The sequence below is a fragment of the Stomoxys calcitrans genome, chromosome 3 (assembly GCF_963082655.1).
Source record: "Stomoxys calcitrans chromosome 3, idStoCalc2.1, whole genome shotgun sequence".
NCBI lineage: Eukaryota > Metazoa > Arthropoda > Insecta > Diptera > Muscidae > Stomoxys > Stomoxys calcitrans.
This window is the reverse complement of record NC_081554.1, coordinates 91442044-91460915: the sequence shown is the minus strand read 5'-3', so window position 1 is coordinate 91460915 and position 18872 is coordinate 91442044. Positions and strand designations below refer to the sequence as shown.

The following is an 18872-nucleotide window of genomic DNA, read 5'->3' as shown; positions in this document are numbered from 1 at the left end:
AGTACCAATATTGCACATTACCTTGAAAATACCTACCTGTGTAACCAATACTTACCGCCTAGAAAGAAAGATATTGTCATATATATACTTACCCTAAATGTGATTTAACTTAAAAGATTTGAACCCTAAAATTTACCTTAATTGCTATACTTACCTTGAAATTGTGAACATAAAAAAAGTCTATACACATAACCTATATACATATATACATAACCTATATTGCGCTATACCCACTGTGAAAAATACATAGCAAAAACCAATAAAACAAAACTGAAATTTGAGTTGAAATTCTGGGGCTTTTGTTATATAAACGGATAAATCCTAAGGTCTGCCATCAAACATTTTGGTCCTTCGAAGCCGAATGTGAATTTGTTAAAAAATCAAATGTACGGATAGACGACCAGTGCAAGTGCTGTGGTTTTGTTTGAAAGAGATAATTAAAGTAGAACATTAAAAATTTACTTACCTCTTAAAAAACAAAATAAATAAATTAAATTTGTGCTATAAAACCAAATAAACCCCAATATAATTGTTGTGTAAAAAAAAAGGGGGACATTTTCAAAAAAAGCGAAAAACATTGTGAGCAATAGGAAAAACAATTAAACACGCGGCGTCGGTGCGGAAAAACCAACAACAACATAAAAATACATAAAGAACTTTCAAGAAATTGAAAGAACTTGCAACGAATGCAAAAACCGCTACAACGGTACTGAGGCAGGTACATAAGCGCCAACGGGCGTCACACACACATACATACAAGAAGAGTTCCAAAGTGAGTACAGGCTGGTTTTTTCGTTTTTTGGCGCGACAAGCCAATGAAATATATTGGGTGCTGCTAGAAGAATCTCCACCTTCTGCTGTATGGATGGAATTGTTCATGCTTTTTGCTTGACCCTGTATATTTTGTATGTTTGACCCGTGCAACTTTATTTAATTGGAAATTTGTTTGACCCGTGCATATGAAACTTTTTCGGAAAGCATGGTTTGACCCTGGACTCAAATTTATTGCGTGTTCATTTATTTTTTGACCCCTTGCGTTTTTTGGCTTGGAACCTTTTTTGCATCAAATTTGTGGACGGACATCGTCATTGTACTGTGAATAGAAGAAATCATTTTCCAATATTTTTGTAAAACAATTTAAAAATAATTTAAAACCGCAGGTCGTTTTTTGACTTTTCAAGCGGCTTTCACAAATAACTTTAATTTCGACCCCACGTATACCATTGCCTATGTTGAATAGCAAAGTGACTCAGGTCCGCAAAGGAGTAATTCGTTTTATATTTGGCAAATGAAGATAAGTCAATTTCGTGAAATCCATATTTTAAAAAAGTTTTCGCTTTGTGTATGGAATTTTCAAATAAATTATACGAGTACCTGGCTAAAGAAACTCTTGCGATTGCTTGATTTAATATTGCTCGCCGGTTTTGTTCTATACAGCTTTGTGTTTTTGTACGAGAGTTATCTGTTTCGTCTTCCATCCTCAAATAGAAACCCAACACGAAGAATTTGCATACTTTTTTACATTCTGTGCCGAGAAATCGGTATCTGACCCTTCTAAAACGAGATTTCTAGAACGTGGTCATACACCGACTGAGATTACTATTTTGTTTATCTTCTCATTCTTTGGTTTGATAAAAAATAAAGTTTGAGGCAAGAAATTTTAAACAAAATGGAAAAGGCAAAGTCTAAACGCGATAGATTTGCAAATAGCGTCAACGATTTAGTGGATTTCGACAACACATTCGCCGCTGCGAGATCCGAAGATAATGTACATAGTCTTGAGGCTCTAAGGGTGGAGTTAGATTCATTGTGGGATAATGTCAAAAAATCGTACTTAGATTGTCGCGATCATATCCCCACGGAAGAGGAGACGCCCATTGATAAGAACAAGCTTCGATCTCATTATAAAGACGCTCGACAAAGCTTCATGCGAGTCATAGGTTCATTGAATGCAGATATTAACGCATTGAAGGATCAAGCTACCCAAGAGAAGATGGAGAGAGAATCGACGCAACAAACCAGACCCGAGGATGCAGACTTTACGCCAGTTTCAAGACTCCCACCGTGCGACACAGACACATTTAAGGGAGGTTACACAGCTTGGCCAACATTTAGGGACCTCTTCACTGCCATTTATATAAAGAATTTCAAGCTAAGCAATGTTGAAAAACTCTTTCACCTTACCCAGAAAACTGCAGGGGAGGCGAGGGAGATCATAAGCAACGTTCCTCTAACCAACGAAGGTTTTATACTAGCCTGGTCAAATTTGATTAATCGTTATGAGAATAGAAGAATGCAGGTCAATGAACAACTAAAGGTTTTATTCAATTTGCCGAACGTTACGTTGGATTGTTCTTATTCAGTTCAAAAACTACAACGTACAGTGAATAGTTGCATACAGACCCTTGAGACACTGAGCGTCGATGTTAAGCAATGGGACCCAATGTTAATTTACCTTTGCTCCGCGAAATTACCAAGACCCTTTTTGGAAGAGTTTGAAAATTCTTTGGAGGATTGTAAGATTCTCCCAACATGGGCCGAGTTTGATAAATTCCTGTGCCATAAATTTAAAACGCTCGAATCTGTGAGCAACATTAAACCATCGTATAGCAAGCACAATAATCGGCAAGAAAATGTCAGAAAGGATAAATACGTAAATAGTTTTCACACCAGCACTTCACAAAACACCAAATCGTCAAGGGTAAAGAATAGTAATAACCAAAATCAACCCACAATGACTCGAAATCAAAATGGTCAAAGTTGTCAAATTTGTAAGGCGACACATTTCATTCGAGATTGCCCAAAGTTTATCGAAAAGAGCATTAATGATAGAATTCACATTGTGAAGACTTCGCATTTGTGTTACAATTGTCTATCGTCGAGTCACGGGGTAAAGGAATGTAAAAGCAAGTTTTCATGCCGCGAATGCAACTTCCGACATCATACAATGCTACATAAGGGACAAGAGACCCAATCCCGTAATCAGGACCCATTTAGGGAGGCAGTACAACCTAGTACTAGTGCTGCAGCTTTTACAACTCGTATACAGTCCACACCATACACACAACAGAATAACATCACAACCTTGACCCTTCAGGATAATCCAATTTGTGGGCATCATCCGGGGGGAACCCTACTCTTTACGGCCGTAGTGCAAATAGAATCTAGAGGACAGTTATTCGACGCCAGGGCTATTATTGACTCTGGATCGCAGTCTACTTTCATTACGGAAAAACTCAAAAACAAGTTGAGTCTTCCAACTAAACGAAACTTGATACACGTCACGGGGCTTAGCCAAATTGTAGCCGAAACTTCGAACAAAGCTTGCCTTTTTAATTTGCGGTCACGTTTAGAACCTAGATTTGAGTTGGAGGTTTGGGCGCCTGTCTTGAAGACCCTTCCTTCTAATTTACCGCCACATAACTTAGACCTAGCACAACTTCGGGATGTTACCAATCTTGATTTGGCAGATCCGAAATTCTTCATTAGCCAACCGGTTGACCTTCTAATAGGAATGGACATAGGACCTCTTATTTTTGACATTGGATCTCCTATGAAATCAATCGGTTCACTTCTAGCACAGAACACAGTTTTCGGATGGATCGTCGGTGGACCCATTGCACAAGAAGCAGCGGGTGGTAACCGAATTTCTCTTCATAACACAATATCAATAGAAAAAATACTTACACGATTTTGGGAGGTGGAGGAGACCCCCAAAAAGAATTTGAGGTCAGAAGAGGACATGTTTTGCGAACAATACTTTAAAGACACAGTAAGACGCAACTCTAACGGGAGATATGTCGTAAACCTTCCTTTTAAAAATTGTGAAGAGTTGGGAAATTCAAGGAATATCGCAATGGCACAATTCTACAGAATGGAAAGAAAGCTTCAAAAGACCCCTGAAATCAAGGAGCAATATGATAATGCCATTCTCGAATATCTGGCGCTGGGACACATGAGGAAAATTACGGCACAGGAGATAACAAAGACTCCGAATTACTATTTGCCGCATCATGCTGTCATTAAACCAGACCGACTCACTACCAAACTTAGGGTAGTTTTCAATGCCTCAAGTCCGTCTTCAAACAAAAAAAGCCTCAATGATAACTTGCTTTCTGGACCCATTCTTCAACAAGACCTTGTTTTACAAATTTTGAAGTGGCGGTTTTTTAAATACGTTTTTAATGCGGATGTCACAAAAATGTATAGACAGATTCTTCTCGACCCTCGTCAGACACAATTCCAAAGAATACTTTTTAGAAAATCTCCAAAAGACCCAGTTGAGGATTTTGAGCTCTTGACCGTAACATTTGGAGTAAACTGCGCACCTTTCCTTGCAATCCGGACACTTCTTCAACTTGCGGAAGACGTGACGGACACATACCCCCGTGCATCAAAGATTATTCGGGAGAATCTGTATGTCGATGACGTGTTAGCCGGGGCTCACACGATTGAAGAAGCCATTACTTCAAGAAACGAAATAATCGCGGCCTTGAACTCGGCTGGATTCCAGCTCATGAAATGGACATCTAATGATCACAAAATTATTCAAGATTTACCGGCAGAACAACTTCTTCCAGTAAATTGGTTGGAGCTTTCTGAAGATTCCTCAACAAAGACTCTTGGCATCCGGTGGAATATTACTGGGGATTATTTCACTTTTTCTCAACCATCACTAGAAAACAGGCAGTCTTATACGAAAAGAGAAGTTTTATCGGCCATAGCAAAATTGTTTGATCCCTGCGGGTGGTTAGCCCCAATTGTTGTCGTAGCAAAGCTGGTCATGCAGCAAGTATGGCTGGACAAAATCGACTGGGATGACGCGCTAAAATCAATAACGTTGATAAATTGGCAGAACTTTGTTAAAAACTCAGAGGCTATAGAATCGGTTAAAATTCCAAGGTGGATACGTTTCACACCTGGTTCCAAAGTGGAAGTACACGGCTTCTGTGATGCCTCCGAAAAGGCATATGGTGCAGCATTATATATTAGGGTGGAACATGACAACTACCAAATCGACACTTTTCTACTCGCTGCAAAGACCCGCGTTGCCCCTATCAAAAAGATTTCATTGCCTAGACTCGAACTTTGTGGGGCAGTACTTCTTGCAAAGTTAGCTTCAGCAACCATTTCAAATATTCAGATTTCGAATTTTAAGACCCAGTTTTGGACTGACTCTACAATTGTTTTATCTTGGCTTAAAAAACCGGCTTGTGTTTGGAGTTCATTCGTTGGAAACCGTGTTTCAGAAATTGTAGAGAATGTTGGCAATGAAAGTTGGCGCCACGTAGACTCCGAGAGCAACCCGGCGGACGTTGCTAGTAGAGGATGTACACCTTCAGAATTAAAGGAACATTGTTTGTGGTGGCATGGTCCACAGTGGTTAAGGTTTCCGAAAGACAAATGGCCAACTTATCAAGTTCCTGAAGACACAAACCTGGAGGCAAAAGCGGTAAAAGTCTTTGCTACCTCAACCTTTGAAGACCCATTAGTTAGGTTTTCTTCCTTGTCACGCGCATACAGGGTGATTAGCTATGTTTTACGGATTTGGCGAAATACGGGTTCCAACCGATCGCATTTTAGGATTTCATCTTTGGAGATCTCAGCTGAGGAAATCCAAGATGTAAAACGCCGTCTACTGATTATGACCCAGAAACATTATTTCGCGCCTGAATATCACGACTTACAAAAAAACACTAGAATTTCACCCAGTAGCAGCCTTTTAAGTCTTAACCCATTCATAGACCCCAGTGGACTAATGCGGTCTAATGGGCGTCTTGTACAGTGTTCTGTTTTAACTTATAACGAGAGACATCCCATTCTTTTGCCATATGATGCAAGACTCACCCAACTCCTAGTAGATTTTGCCCATCGAATAACTCTTCATGGAGGGAATCAACTTATGACTCGGGTTTTGCGGTCTGAATTTTGGATATTCAGATTAAAGCCTCTTGTCAAAAAAGTAATACATAATTGCAAAACGTGTATTTTGTACAAAAAGCACTTGCGATCACAGATAATGGCATCCCTTCCACCCGAACGAACTTCATTCTCAAGACCCTTTACCAATACAGGGGTTGACTTTGCCGGACCCTTTAACATAAAAAACTACTCAGGTCGAGCTTGTGTGATTACAAAAGGATACGTCTGTATTTTTGTTTGTTTCGCGACAAAGGCCATACACTTGGAAGCAACTACCGACCTCTCTACACAGTCGTTTTTAGCAGCCTTGGCACGTTTTATTGGTCGTAGAGGTTGTCCGGCCTGCATCTATTCTGATAATGGGAAAAACTTTGTAGGCGCTTCGGAATTACTAAAGAAGGATCGCCTAGACTTCCTAAAGACTCTACAAAATCAAGCTTTACAACTAAATGTTTATCAAAACCTTGTTTGGAAATTTATACCTCCGGGTGCCCCTCACATGGGTGGTCTTTGGGAGGCGGGTGTCAAATCGTTCAAATCCCACTTGCGCAAATTTATACCAAAAATGAACTTCACGTTTGAGGAATTGTCTACAATTTTGACCCGAATAGAAGCTTGTTTAAACTCTAGACCTCTTAGTCCAGCCAGCGATGACCCAAATGATTTATCGCCTTTGACCCCAGGCCACTTTCTCATTGGTACGTCGCTTCTTGCACCCGCGGAACCTGATATTTCCGATCAGGATGTCTCGTTCGCCAATAGATGGAAACGACTAAAGATAGTTTCGCAATACTTTTGTCAAAGGTGGAAGTCAGAATACTTGAAAGAACTACATCGTAGAACTAAGTGGAAGTATCCGCAAGAGAATATCGCTCAGAATGACCTAGTTGTAATCAGAGACGACAGATTTCCTCCAACCGATTGGGTAATGGGTCGCGTGGAAAAAACTTATCCAGGATCTGATCAAAATACACGTGTTGTCGACGTTCGAACTTCTCACGGTACCTTGTGTAGACCCATTACAAAACTGGTCAAACTTTTTTCCGCCTGACTAAGTTTTCGCCCATTAATCAAAAAACAAAGTACTCCTCCAAAACTTTTATTTTCAGAAATGGCAGCGTATTTACCCCGGCCCGAAGATGACCTCCAACAAGGCAGGGAGAGGCGGCAGCGAGATGATCGAAGAGCGGAACCCCGGCCGCAAAGAAATCTGTCTCGGAATCGTGGCTGCGACCGCGATCATGTAGATCGGCGCGGAAGACCCACATTCTGGCAGTACTCTTGCGGCCTCTGTCAAGATGATCATGCGTTAAGTACGTGCCGCCGATTCCGAGACCAGACCCCATATCAGCGATATGAAACGGTGGAACGCCGCGGGTATTGCCGAAATTGCTTGGCGCGCAGCCATCTCGCTCCCGATTGTCAGTCCATCGCAGGCTGCCGTCGGTGTGACGTAAGACATCACACACTGTTACATGGGGCACCGCAGCTAGAGCATATGGAGAGACCCGCAGATGACTTTAGACCCGTCCATGATGTCAGACCCGCTAGTAATGCCAGACACGCACCAATAGCATCCCCACCTTTCAGGTGGGATCTTGTGTTTGTTCCAACAGCCATGGTACGCATAGCGGAGGACGGAGTTGATACCTGGGCTACCATTCGGGCATTGGTAAATCAGTCATCAACCATGTCTCGAATAGCCTACTCCACATTCCGTCGACTTGATCTCCGCTCCTTTACCTACCAGGGCAACAGGTTTACGACCTTTCGGCTGATGCACCGCAATCCAAACAGCACCTGGGCACTTAAAATTAATGCACTGATCACGGAGGCATTACCATTCCGACCCTACTCAGACCCACTCCTAGATGACCCGACCCGGGATCTTGCTCAGGACACTTTGGCCGACCCAGACCCTCGAGCCAACACATCAGTAGATTTGGAGTTGGGAGGTGATGTTTACCCAAGACTACAAAGAGATGGCCATGTCTTCTCTGGCATAGGAGATGTCAATGCGTTCCAGACCACTCTTGGCTATGTCTTTGTTGGCCCCATCCGGAATATGCCTAGACACTAAGCTAGCACTTTAGAAGAATATACACTTGTCACGGGGGGCGAGAATGTTTAGGGTAGTCCTAAACTTTTTTCGTCGACTGTAGTCCTATTTTAAATTTCAGCACTGTAGCTAGCGGACCAACCATCATATGAACATACACACACGCACATGTACGTGTGCGGGCGGCCGCTGGCTACAGGTGCTTTGTTGTTATTTTTCGCTGAATTCCAATGACAACAGGAGGCTGCGGGTGTCATCAACTGCAGACTTTTTTTAATGTTTCGTTGACCATTAATTCGTTCGCCTCGCTTACCTCCCGTGACAGTGTTACAAGTAAAAGAAAAGAAAACAACAACACACATGTACATAAAAGAAAAAATGAGTGCATTGAACTAAAGAAGTAAATAGGAAGTGAAGTTAAATGAAGCACAAAAGTAATAGCTGCATCTAAAGTTAAGTTACAAAAAAACATAAGTGTAAATTTTCCTAAATAAAAGTGAAAGTTGTAAAGTACCAATATTGCACATTACCTTGAAAATACCTACCTGTGTAACCAATACTTACCGCCTAGAAAGAAAGATATTGTCATATATATACTTACCCTAAATGTGATTTAACTTAAAAGATTTGAACCCTAAAATTTACCTTAATTGCTATACTTACCTTGAAATTGTGAACATAAAAAAAGTCTATACACATAACCTATATACATATATACATAACCTATATTGCGCTATACCCACTGTGAAAAATACATAGCAAAAACCAATAAAACAAAACTGAAATTTGAGTTGAAATTCTGGGGCTTTTGTTATATAAACGGATAAATCCTAAGGTCTGCCATCAAACAAATATAAACGTCGGTGAACGTGACGAGACGGACAATATTAATACACGATGATTGTGGAGGAGTTCGAGAAAGCGAAGCTCTTTCACAGTGATAAGCGCTTTGCTGCCTCCAGTAGGGTTTTTGCAGATTGAGGACTGAGAGGCCAGCACATCAGCGATATAAATTGACCCTCTAATGAGGTCGTTTACGACTAAGTGACGGTTGCTCTTGTAAATGAAAGGAAGGGTGGGTTATCATACATACATTGTCTGCTTGCTTGTCAGCAAGGAAATGTGCTTACCAACATAGACTCTTCTGTGCCGCTTTTCAACTGTAGCGAGGTTTGCAGTCGGTTATCAAATTCATGGATGAGTTCTCTCTATTTCGGAAGCTGAGGTGGCAGCCCGCAGCTCCGCGTCCGGATGGATGGTAACGAAGATGATGATGACATCGACAACGCCGAAAAGCTGCTGAACGGCATGCAGAAGGAGGGACCATCCACATCCTCTGCGAAAGGACAATGACGATCAAGGTCGTGCTGATTAACCTGAACTATTCTAAGCAGGATACAGAAAACCTGCAGATTCTCATAGCCGACAAGCACACAGATATAGGCTTTATTCAGGAACCCCACGTTTATGGGAACGAGGTAAAAGATTTTAACAGCAGCGGTTACTAAACAACATACCCGTACGTCAACGATAACGCTGAGCCTAGGGTACAAACTCCGGTAGATCCTTCTTCAAGCTTGATGAAAATAAATCTCCCGAAAGTGTAAAGAGATCCAAATGAAGAAAAAATTTCAGTTTCAGCATTCCAAGTATTGAACAGTTTTATAGGCTTGGTGACTCTTACCGCCTTATGTTGTTGCTGCTGCACAACTGGAAGATGGCATTGGCAACGGCAACTAAGGCATCATATACGAAAGATTTGGTTAACATACAAAATTAATTGCGGCAATTTAAGTTGTAGTTAAAGCGATATCAAACCCATTGACATACAGATTAAGTGTGGGGATGGATTAAGTGTTGCGGCTGTGAGACTTAAGGCGATGGGAGAATGGATAAAGGATAGGAGCAGGCCATACCATCGCAGTATAATTGAGGCGACGATAGGAATCCAGGGTCGATTAGAAGAGGCTTTCGATCGGATAACTGAAATGACACTTGAGTTCGAGTGCGAGACACTGCTGCCAGAGGCACAGTCTTGGATTGACGGAACTCTGGTATTGCCATCTGGGGGATCATGCTATACAGATAGATCAAAGCTAGAGGACAGAGTGCGCCTGGGATCTACATTGAAATCCCAGGGACTGAAATCTGTTTTCGATTGCCTGAATGAAAGAACAAACGATTTGGCAGTGAAGGCCAGAGGACTGCTGACAATAAACTTGGATAACCCGAAGCCTTTTGGATCGACGCAGTCCCATGAAACACTGTGGAACAGCGAAACTGTAGGTACGATGACGAAAATTCTATGGGGTGATCCGGATCGTAAGAAGAAAAGGCTATTACTTAAAAGCAGTAAGCAGGAGGTCAGTATAGCTTTCGGTGTAATAACAGGACACATAGAACTGCGAGCTTAGTTGTTTGCAAAAATAGGTGTATGTCCATAGTGGCATGGGACGGATTGGTATCCGCGCCCTCTTTTCAACCATATTTAACCTAACCTTACCTAGAGCGAGGCAGATATGTTTGTTTAAGTTTAGTATAAGTTTACATGGTGTAGGGTTGACATATTGCAATTATTAATTCAGATATTGCTATTAATGTTAAAAATCATGGAAAAATTCATGTTATATTTTTTTTTTTTCTAACTTTCCATAGCTTCTAAAAATTCACCGTTTGGTAAAGAACAGCATAAATGCCTTTTTATGCCCACAATTTAGTGAAAGAGACTTTGTAGTAGTAAGAGTAGAATTAGTTAACAGAAAACTATTGCTTATCTCCTCTTGCTATGAGGCACACTCGCAAGACGCTCCACCAAGCGAGGTTTGGAACGCCATCATCGAACTCATCGGCTGCGACGCAACCGCGAGGTACACTTTTGGGGCAGCTCGGACGTCAACGACACAGGTGAGCCAGTTTTAGACTTCATTAATACTAACAATCTTACGATATGCTTCAGAGATGGGAGGATCTCATACTAGAATCAGCTTGACATGAAATTGAGATCGATGAATGTAGGATATAAGAGGTCATTCTCGAACCCCAATTGGATATTGTTCAACATCTCTGAATCGGTTAAACCAATCAAATGTTTCCTAACACTAGGAGGGCCTATTAAAGCTGTCTTGAGGTGTAGATACTGGCCATAATGGAAGCTTTTATCACACTTCATCATCACATGTCAAATTCTATAGGAATTTTCGTCGACAGTCAAGCGACTCACTTGTCACTGAGATCGAATATAGACTCGTCAATGCTTGTGAGACAGTGAAAGGAAGAACTTGCTAAGTTAGGTAGTGCGGCTACAGTAGTTCTCACTTGGATCCCCAGCCATAAGGGTCTTGTTGGGAATGAGAAAGCAGAAGAACTAGCCAGAGCTGAATCCTCTTTCAACGAACTCTAGAAGGTGTCAATCACAACACCACTGGGAGTCGTTAAAGCAGACATCTATCTTAGACAATCAGGGACCAGGTGGGATAAGACTGAGCCGACATGGCACAGTGGACCAAACGGCGAAAAAATTGAAAAATTCCACAACCTTTTGTCTGTTTTCTATTGAGCGGTAAAAAAAGTTCTAACCAGTTGTAGAAGAGGAAATGGGGTTTCAGGAGAATGTCGTTGTTGGACTATATCTTTAATACAGTGTGAAATACAAGATGTCAAAGTAGACAACTTGAAACTTCTCCTACCTTCAAGGGGCTATAACTTTTGATCTACGAACCGATTTGCATATACTACTATGTTAACACACACCGTTATTGAGATATGAATAGATTTTCTTTTTAAATTTTTTTTTAATAACTCCCTCAAATTGTTCCAGAATATGACATTTTTCAGAATGTATACCGCTCAGCACAACGGATAAAAAGTTGTGACCTTATTTAAAATTTTTTCGCCATTTGACCCACTGTGTGTCGTGTATCAAGCAACACTTGACCGTAATAGAAGCTAAAGCTCACATTTGAAATCCTGCCCGGCGTCTAAATCTTTTTATATATTTTAAAATCAATTTGTGTTTGTTTACGTGTTCCTCATAGACTCAGAAACGGAGGAACCGATTTTCTCAAAATTTTCACAGATGATGCATAATTATCCCGTGGTGAAAATAGGGTACTACATTTTTTGATATCTGAAGGGGGCGGACCCACCACCTTACACTAATTTTCAGAAACGCCGGATCTCGGAGATGGGTGGTGCGATTTACCCGACATTTTGTGTGCTCTCTTATAGTAACCTACAAACAAAAATTTGGTATCCAAATTCGGATGGGGTACCTAGGGGGGCTGGCCCACCCTAAAACCTACCAAACATATATTTAGACCAATCACGACAATATGGGACTCAAATGAAACTTATTTATGATTAGAAACCGTATCTGGTATCCAATCGTCGGACCAAGTGTTTGGAGGACAACCCCAACCCCCAAAAAACCCCTAAATCTGACATATTTACCGACCCTGGCAATATGGGACTCAAATGAAAGGTATTTGGGAATAGAATACGAATCTGATATCCATATGTGGGACCAAGTTTCTAGGGGTTCACCCCTTCCCCAAAAAAAAACACCTCCCAAACACGACTTATTTGCTGACCATGGCAATATGGGATTAAATGAAAGGTATTTGCGAGTAACATATGAATCTGATATCCAGATGTGAGACCAAGTTTCTGTAGGTCCACCCCTTCCCCAAAAAGGACTTCTTTTCTGAACATGGCAATATGGGGCTTAAATAAATGGTTTTTAAGTGTAGAATACGAATCTGATATTCAGATGTGGGACCAAGTATTTGGGGGGCCGCCCATCCCCGAGAAAATCCCACAAAGAGGACAAACTTCCGACCATAGCAATAAGGGGCTCAAATGAAAGGTCTTTGGAAGTAAATCACGAATCTTATATCAATATTTAGGAAAAGTGTCTGGAGGGCCATCTCACCCCCATAACACCACCCAAATAGAAAGTATTTGCTGACCATTGGAACAAGAGGCTCAAACAAGAGTTATTTTAGAGTAGAACACGTATCTGATATATACTTTCAAAGCCAAGTCAATGAATGGCCGCCCTTTCTCCCAAAACACCCTCGGTCATGTTTGCCGTCTGCCAAATGAAAAGTATTTGGGAGTACATAATGGATCTGATATCAAAACTCGGGACCAACTGTCTCGGGGACGTCCTACCACCATAACAACTCCCAAATAAGAAACGAATTTGATATCCAATTTTGAAGCCAATGGCAATATAGGGTTCAAATAAATGATATATAGATATATGAGAATGGAGCACGTTGCTAATATTGTATATTTTCAGGGCTTAGTGTTTGGGGAACCACCCTACTCCCGAAAACACTCCTAAATTGGGCATATTTACCGACCATGTCAATGTGGAGCTTAAACGAAAGGTTTTGGGACCACTTTCGGGACCAATTTTCTGGGGGCCTACCCCTTTCCCAAAATACCCCGGAAGCAGCAATGTTTTACTGAGCATCGCAATATGGCTCCTTAAACCAATGGCAATATGGGGTTTAAATAAGTGGCATTTGAGAGAAGAGCACGATGCTGTTATTTTTTCAGGACATGTGTCTGGGGGAGCACCTCACCCTCGAAAACACCCCTAAATCAGACATTATGAGAATATCGGGCTCAAATAAAGTATTTAAAGAATGGAGTACACCATACATCCAAACTTAAATTCTTAGACCAATAAAGATCATATGGGATTCAGATAAAGGCTGTTAGTCAAGCGATATACTATTTCGTAGCATGGTATTTCACTAAAAGCTCTATAATTGTCAAAAATTAATATTCAAAGAGAAATGTTGTCCCATGTAAAGTAAAAGAAGGCGCAGCAGAGCGGGCCCGGTTCAGCTAGTTTACTATACAAAAAATATCCATTGCCTCCGTATAACATCTATAAGTGCTGTCTCAGTCCTTTGTTGCTATCGGCCATGAAATTTCTCTTGCTCTTGCCAACTTCATTTAAAATTCAAAACAATCACCTCACTGGTGATTGGCCTTTCCCAGAATTCGTTAAATGAATACATCAGAAACCGTATGGCCTGCATTTTTCTAGACGATATACAATAGTAGTGAAATTTTAAATTCGTAAAAAACACATACCTGATTTTTTCTCTATGTGAACTCGCCCTTTGCTGTTCTCCCTAACGTTGCCATCGGGATCGATCCATTTAGTCTCGACTTCTCTTTGTACTGTTGTTGACGCCAACAAGGATGCCGGCGCTGGTGCCAGTGTGACACCACTGCCTGGTGCAGGCGTTGCTGTGGGTGTTGCCACCGTTGGCGGTGGCAGAGTCTTACAAAAGACTATAAAAGAATCGTTGACAAAATGTGGTGTCGGTGGCACCGAAGGTGTCAATCGTATAAGACTCTGCGTCGTCTCGCCATTTTCCTCTATACTGCGACCACTTCTGTTTAGTGATGCACCTTCTATACTGTTGCTTTGTAGCGGGCTGTTGGTTGTGCCGTAGCTGAAGATTCTGTTACTTCTTACGCTGGTGCTTTGAATTGTGGCGACTGTGGCTGTAGTGGTGAGGTTGTTTGTCATTTGTTCCCATGTTGCAACTGCAAGAAAAAAAAACAGAGGAAAAGAAAGAAATGAGCGAAAAAGCCATTCTAGTGTTACAGATATCCTTTTACTGTTTGCTGCAATAATAAAGAAAAAAAGCAAATTCATTCCTGGCATTCATTCCTACATCTGCCCCCTTTTAATGCTAAAAGCATTTTCTTACCATAAAAGTTGACACTTTGTGGAAGGCATCCCCAGCTCAGAAGCTCTCAAATCATCATGCAGTCAGTCGCATCTCGTTTCAATGACGAACAAGGAATTCAATTAAATTAATCCAATCACTGTTCGATATTTTATTGGATGTCAATTTTATTATGGCCAACATTTCGCAATCAAACCAATATTGATGAAATAAATTGGCATAATATTTCACTTCGTTCGCTGATAGTTTTCAAAGAAATCACGAGTATATGCACAAAAACAACATACATAGACACGTAAGAGAGAGCAAGAGTTTAGGTAGTGCAATGTAGCTACGACATCCACGAGAATAAATATAATCCAAATAAATCATTGATGTGGTGACTTAATGTCATATACAGCGGTCAAAAAAAGTATTCATCATTCAATGTTTTTTTTTTTAATAAGTCTACAAAAGACAATTGGAATAAAAACATATTAAACTAATGATGCAGTAGTGCTTGTGTGATATATATGTACACAATTTCATTGTTTTTAAAGAAAAAAATAGTATTTATTGGAACAAAAAGGGCCATTTTACAGCTGAACACAAAAAATTAAACAAAAAAAGTATTCATCATTGCAAAAAAACAAAAAAATAAATAACATAATTTAAAAAAATTAATACTTTGTTATTCGACCACCGCGTCTTATAACTTCTTTTAAACGGTTTGACATCGATTGGACTAATTTAGCGGTTATATTTTGGTCTATATTAGTCCATTCCTCCATTATCACCTGTTGCATTTGACTCTTGCTCGAAAAATTGCGCGTTCTCAATTTGCGTTCGAGATGTTCCCAAAGATGTTCAATTGGGTTCAAGTCGGGACTTTGAGGAGGAGTTTTAATGACTTTGGGGCAGTTATACAGCATCCACATCGTGGTATTTAAAGCAGAATGTTTGGGGTCATTATCTTGATAATATTGAAAGTTATTACCAAGCCCAAGTTTTACAGCACTATCTTTTAAATTCCTCTTTAAAATGTCAATGTAATACTTATGATCCATTACTCCATTAATAATTTCAAGATTTCCCGCTCCTGAAGCCGCCATACACCCCCAAACCATTAAACCACCTCCACCATGTTTTACAGTAGCAACTGTGTTTCGTTCTTCAAGCTCTGTATTTGGTTTTCTGTACACTATGACCTTTCCATCGCACCCAAAAAGATTAAACTTGCTCTCGTCTGCAAAAATGACTGTTTTCCAAAATGATTCGGGCTGTTTTACATACATTTTTGCGAAGTTTAGCCTTTTCACTCGGTTTATTTTATTTATAAAGGGCTTCTTACGTGCAGTTCTTCCTCTGTAACTATGCCTTTTGAGTGTATTTCGAATTGTTTGTGTAGTAACTTCCTTCCCTAAATATTCCATAGTGTTTTTACGAAGAATGGTCGCATTTGTCTTCGGAGTTTTCTGAACTTGTCGCACTAGCCAACGCACATCTCCAACTGAAAGTGCTTTTGGTCGACCAGATCTTGGTTTATTGTCAACAGTTTTCGTTTCTGTCCACTTTCTGATGATGGATTGTATAGTAGATCGTGGTCTATTTAATATTTCACTGATAGTTTTTTGAGTTAAACCATTCCTGTGGTGTTTTATTATCAAAACTTTTACCTCATCAGAAACCTCGTTTTGCTTACGACCCATTTTGACAAAAACTATATTTTCAATGAAATTAAATATTTGCTGCCAAGGGCAAAGCCTCCTTTACTAAATAAAACAGAAAAGGGGATTCCCAAATAATATTTGAATTTGACTTTGATGATAGCACATCAATGATGAATACTTTTTTTGTTCTGTTTTTGGTGTTATTATATAAAATTGCATTTTTTGCGCTAATTAAATTTATTTTTTGAATTTATTTTAAAACATATTACGAAAAATAAACTATTGCATAAAACTGCATAATTTGTTTACTTTAAATTTTCTTCAATTACCCAAAATAAGTGAATTTATTATCAATTTTGCTAATGATGAATACTTTTTTTGACCGCTGTACATATATGATTTTGTTTTATAGAGCATACGGTAGTTATTTGAATCACTTAAAGATGAAGAAAAATATAAGAACTGAAACTATACCTTCTTGAGCCTCTAGACTGTCCGCATAATACCATAGGCAATATGATCTTAAGATATTGATTGCAATTTGGAGGTTAAGTTTATAAAGGGGCTTCGGTTGACCATGTTTGGATATAACTGAGATTTGACTAAGACATATAACTGTTGATTATGCAAGTCCTCTCGAATTTGGACACATGCAACTGTCATATAGGCCCAACTCACCAATTTAGATATTGAGCACGAACTCAAAGACGATATGCATTAGGGATTTGCGTGAGTAAGAGACATGTTTTCGATTTTCGTTTTTATACCCACCACCATAGGATTGGGGTATACCAATCTAGTCACGACGTCCTGAATCGATCTTGCCATTTCCGTCCGTCGAAATCACGATAGAGGTCGAACGCGTAAAGCTAGCCGCTTGAAATTTTGCACAGATACTTTATATTAATGTAGATCGTCGATTGCAAATGGGATATATCGGTTCAGATTTGGCTTGAGCCCCTGGAAGCCACAATTTTCGCCCAAATTGACTGAAATTTTGCACATAGTGTACCGTTATGACTTCTGTTCAATAACTGTTCAAAATACGATCTAAATCAGTCAAGAACCTGATATAGCTTCCATATAACCGATCTCCCGATTTCTGGAGCCCATGGAAGCCTCAACTTTTGTCTGATTTGCACATAGTGTTCCGTTACGACTTCCAACAACTGTGCAGTATAAATCAGTCAAGAACCTGATATAGCTCCCATAAAAACCGATATCCCGATTTGACTTCTTGAGCCCCTGGAAGCCTCAATTTTCATCCGATTTAGCTGAAATTTTGCACATAGTATTCTATTATGACTCCTAACAACGAATCCAAGTACGCTCCAAATTGGCATATATAAACCCATATAAACCGATCTCCCGATTTGACTTTCTGAGCCCTTGGAAGCCGCAATTTTTGTTGTTGTTGCAATTTGTGTTCTATTATGACTTCCAACAACTGTGCCAAGTACAGTTCAAATCGATTAAGAACATGATGTAGCTCCCATATAAACCGGTCACCCGATTTTACTTCTTGAACCTTTACAAGCCGCAATTTTTATCCGATTTGGCTGATATTTTGCAGATATTGTTCTGTTATGACTTTAAAAAACTGCGCCAAATACGATGCAATTCGGTCTATAACTAGATATAGCTCCCATATTTTTGCAGAATCCAAGGTGATGGGCTCCCAAGATTCCGCCCGACCGAATTTAGCACGCTTTTACTTGTTTGATATCGAATTACGTCTACTCTGTATCGTACAAGTATCGAAGCTATACAGAGTTCCGTTATGAAATGAGGGCGAAAATTATTTTGCTGTAATCACCCTTTAAGGTTTGTTATACCCACCACCGAAGGATGGGGGTATACTAATTTTGTCATTCCGTTTGCAACACATCGAAATGTCCATGCTATAAAGTATATATATTCTTGATCAGCGTAAAAATTTAAGACGATCTAGACATGTCCGTCCGTAAGAGTAAGTTGAAATCACACTACAGTCTTCAAAAATAGATTTATTGAGCCGAAACTTTGAAATTTGGACAGTGAGTTGTATTAGGCCCTTTGACATCCTTCGTCAATTTGGCTCAGATCGGTCCAGATTTGAATATAGCTGCCACATAGGCCGATCCTCCGATTTAGGGTCTTAGGCTCATAAAAGCCACGTTTATTATACGATTTTGCTGAAATTTGAGACATTGAGTTGTGTTAGGCTCTTCGACATCCTTTGTCAATTTGGCCCTGATCGGATCAGATTTGGATACAGCTGTCATATAGAACCTCGATTTAAGGTTTTGGGCCCATAAAAGGCGCATTTATTGTCCGATGTCGAGGAAATTTGGAACAGTTAGTTAAATTAAGCCCCTTGACATACTTCTACAATGTGGCACAGATCGGTCCAGATTTGGATATAGCTGCCATATAGACCGATCTCTCTGTTTTAGGTTTTGGGGCCATAAAAAGCGCATTTATTGTCCGTTGTCGTCGCAATTTGGGACAATGAGTTGAGTTAGGCCCGTCGACATCCTTCAT

General features: G+C 40.1%; 2 protein-coding genes across 2 annotated transcripts in view; one reads left to right on the top strand and one right to left on the bottom strand.

Annotated features, from left to right (window-relative positions):
• LOC106088379 (protein sidekick) overlaps nt 1-18872 on the bottom strand; it is a 127154-nt gene that overhangs the window by 41604 nt on the left and 66678 nt on the right. The window contains exon 2 of the mRNA XM_013253869.2: nt 14093-14554. Within this exon, the coding sequence (XP_013109323.2) occupies nt 14093-14554 (462 nt within the window). The remainder of the gene's footprint in view (nt 1-14092; nt 14555-18872) is intronic.
• Nucleotides 556-8778, top strand: LOC106090315 (uncharacterized). Its single transcript, XM_059364702.1, has 2 exons — nt 556-772; nt 7032-8778. Exon 2 carries the CDS (start codon nt 7034-7036, stop codon nt 8000-8002), a length of 969 nt encoding a protein of 322 aa, XP_059220685.1. The 5' UTR covers nt 556-772; nt 7032-7033; the 3' UTR covers nt 8003-8778.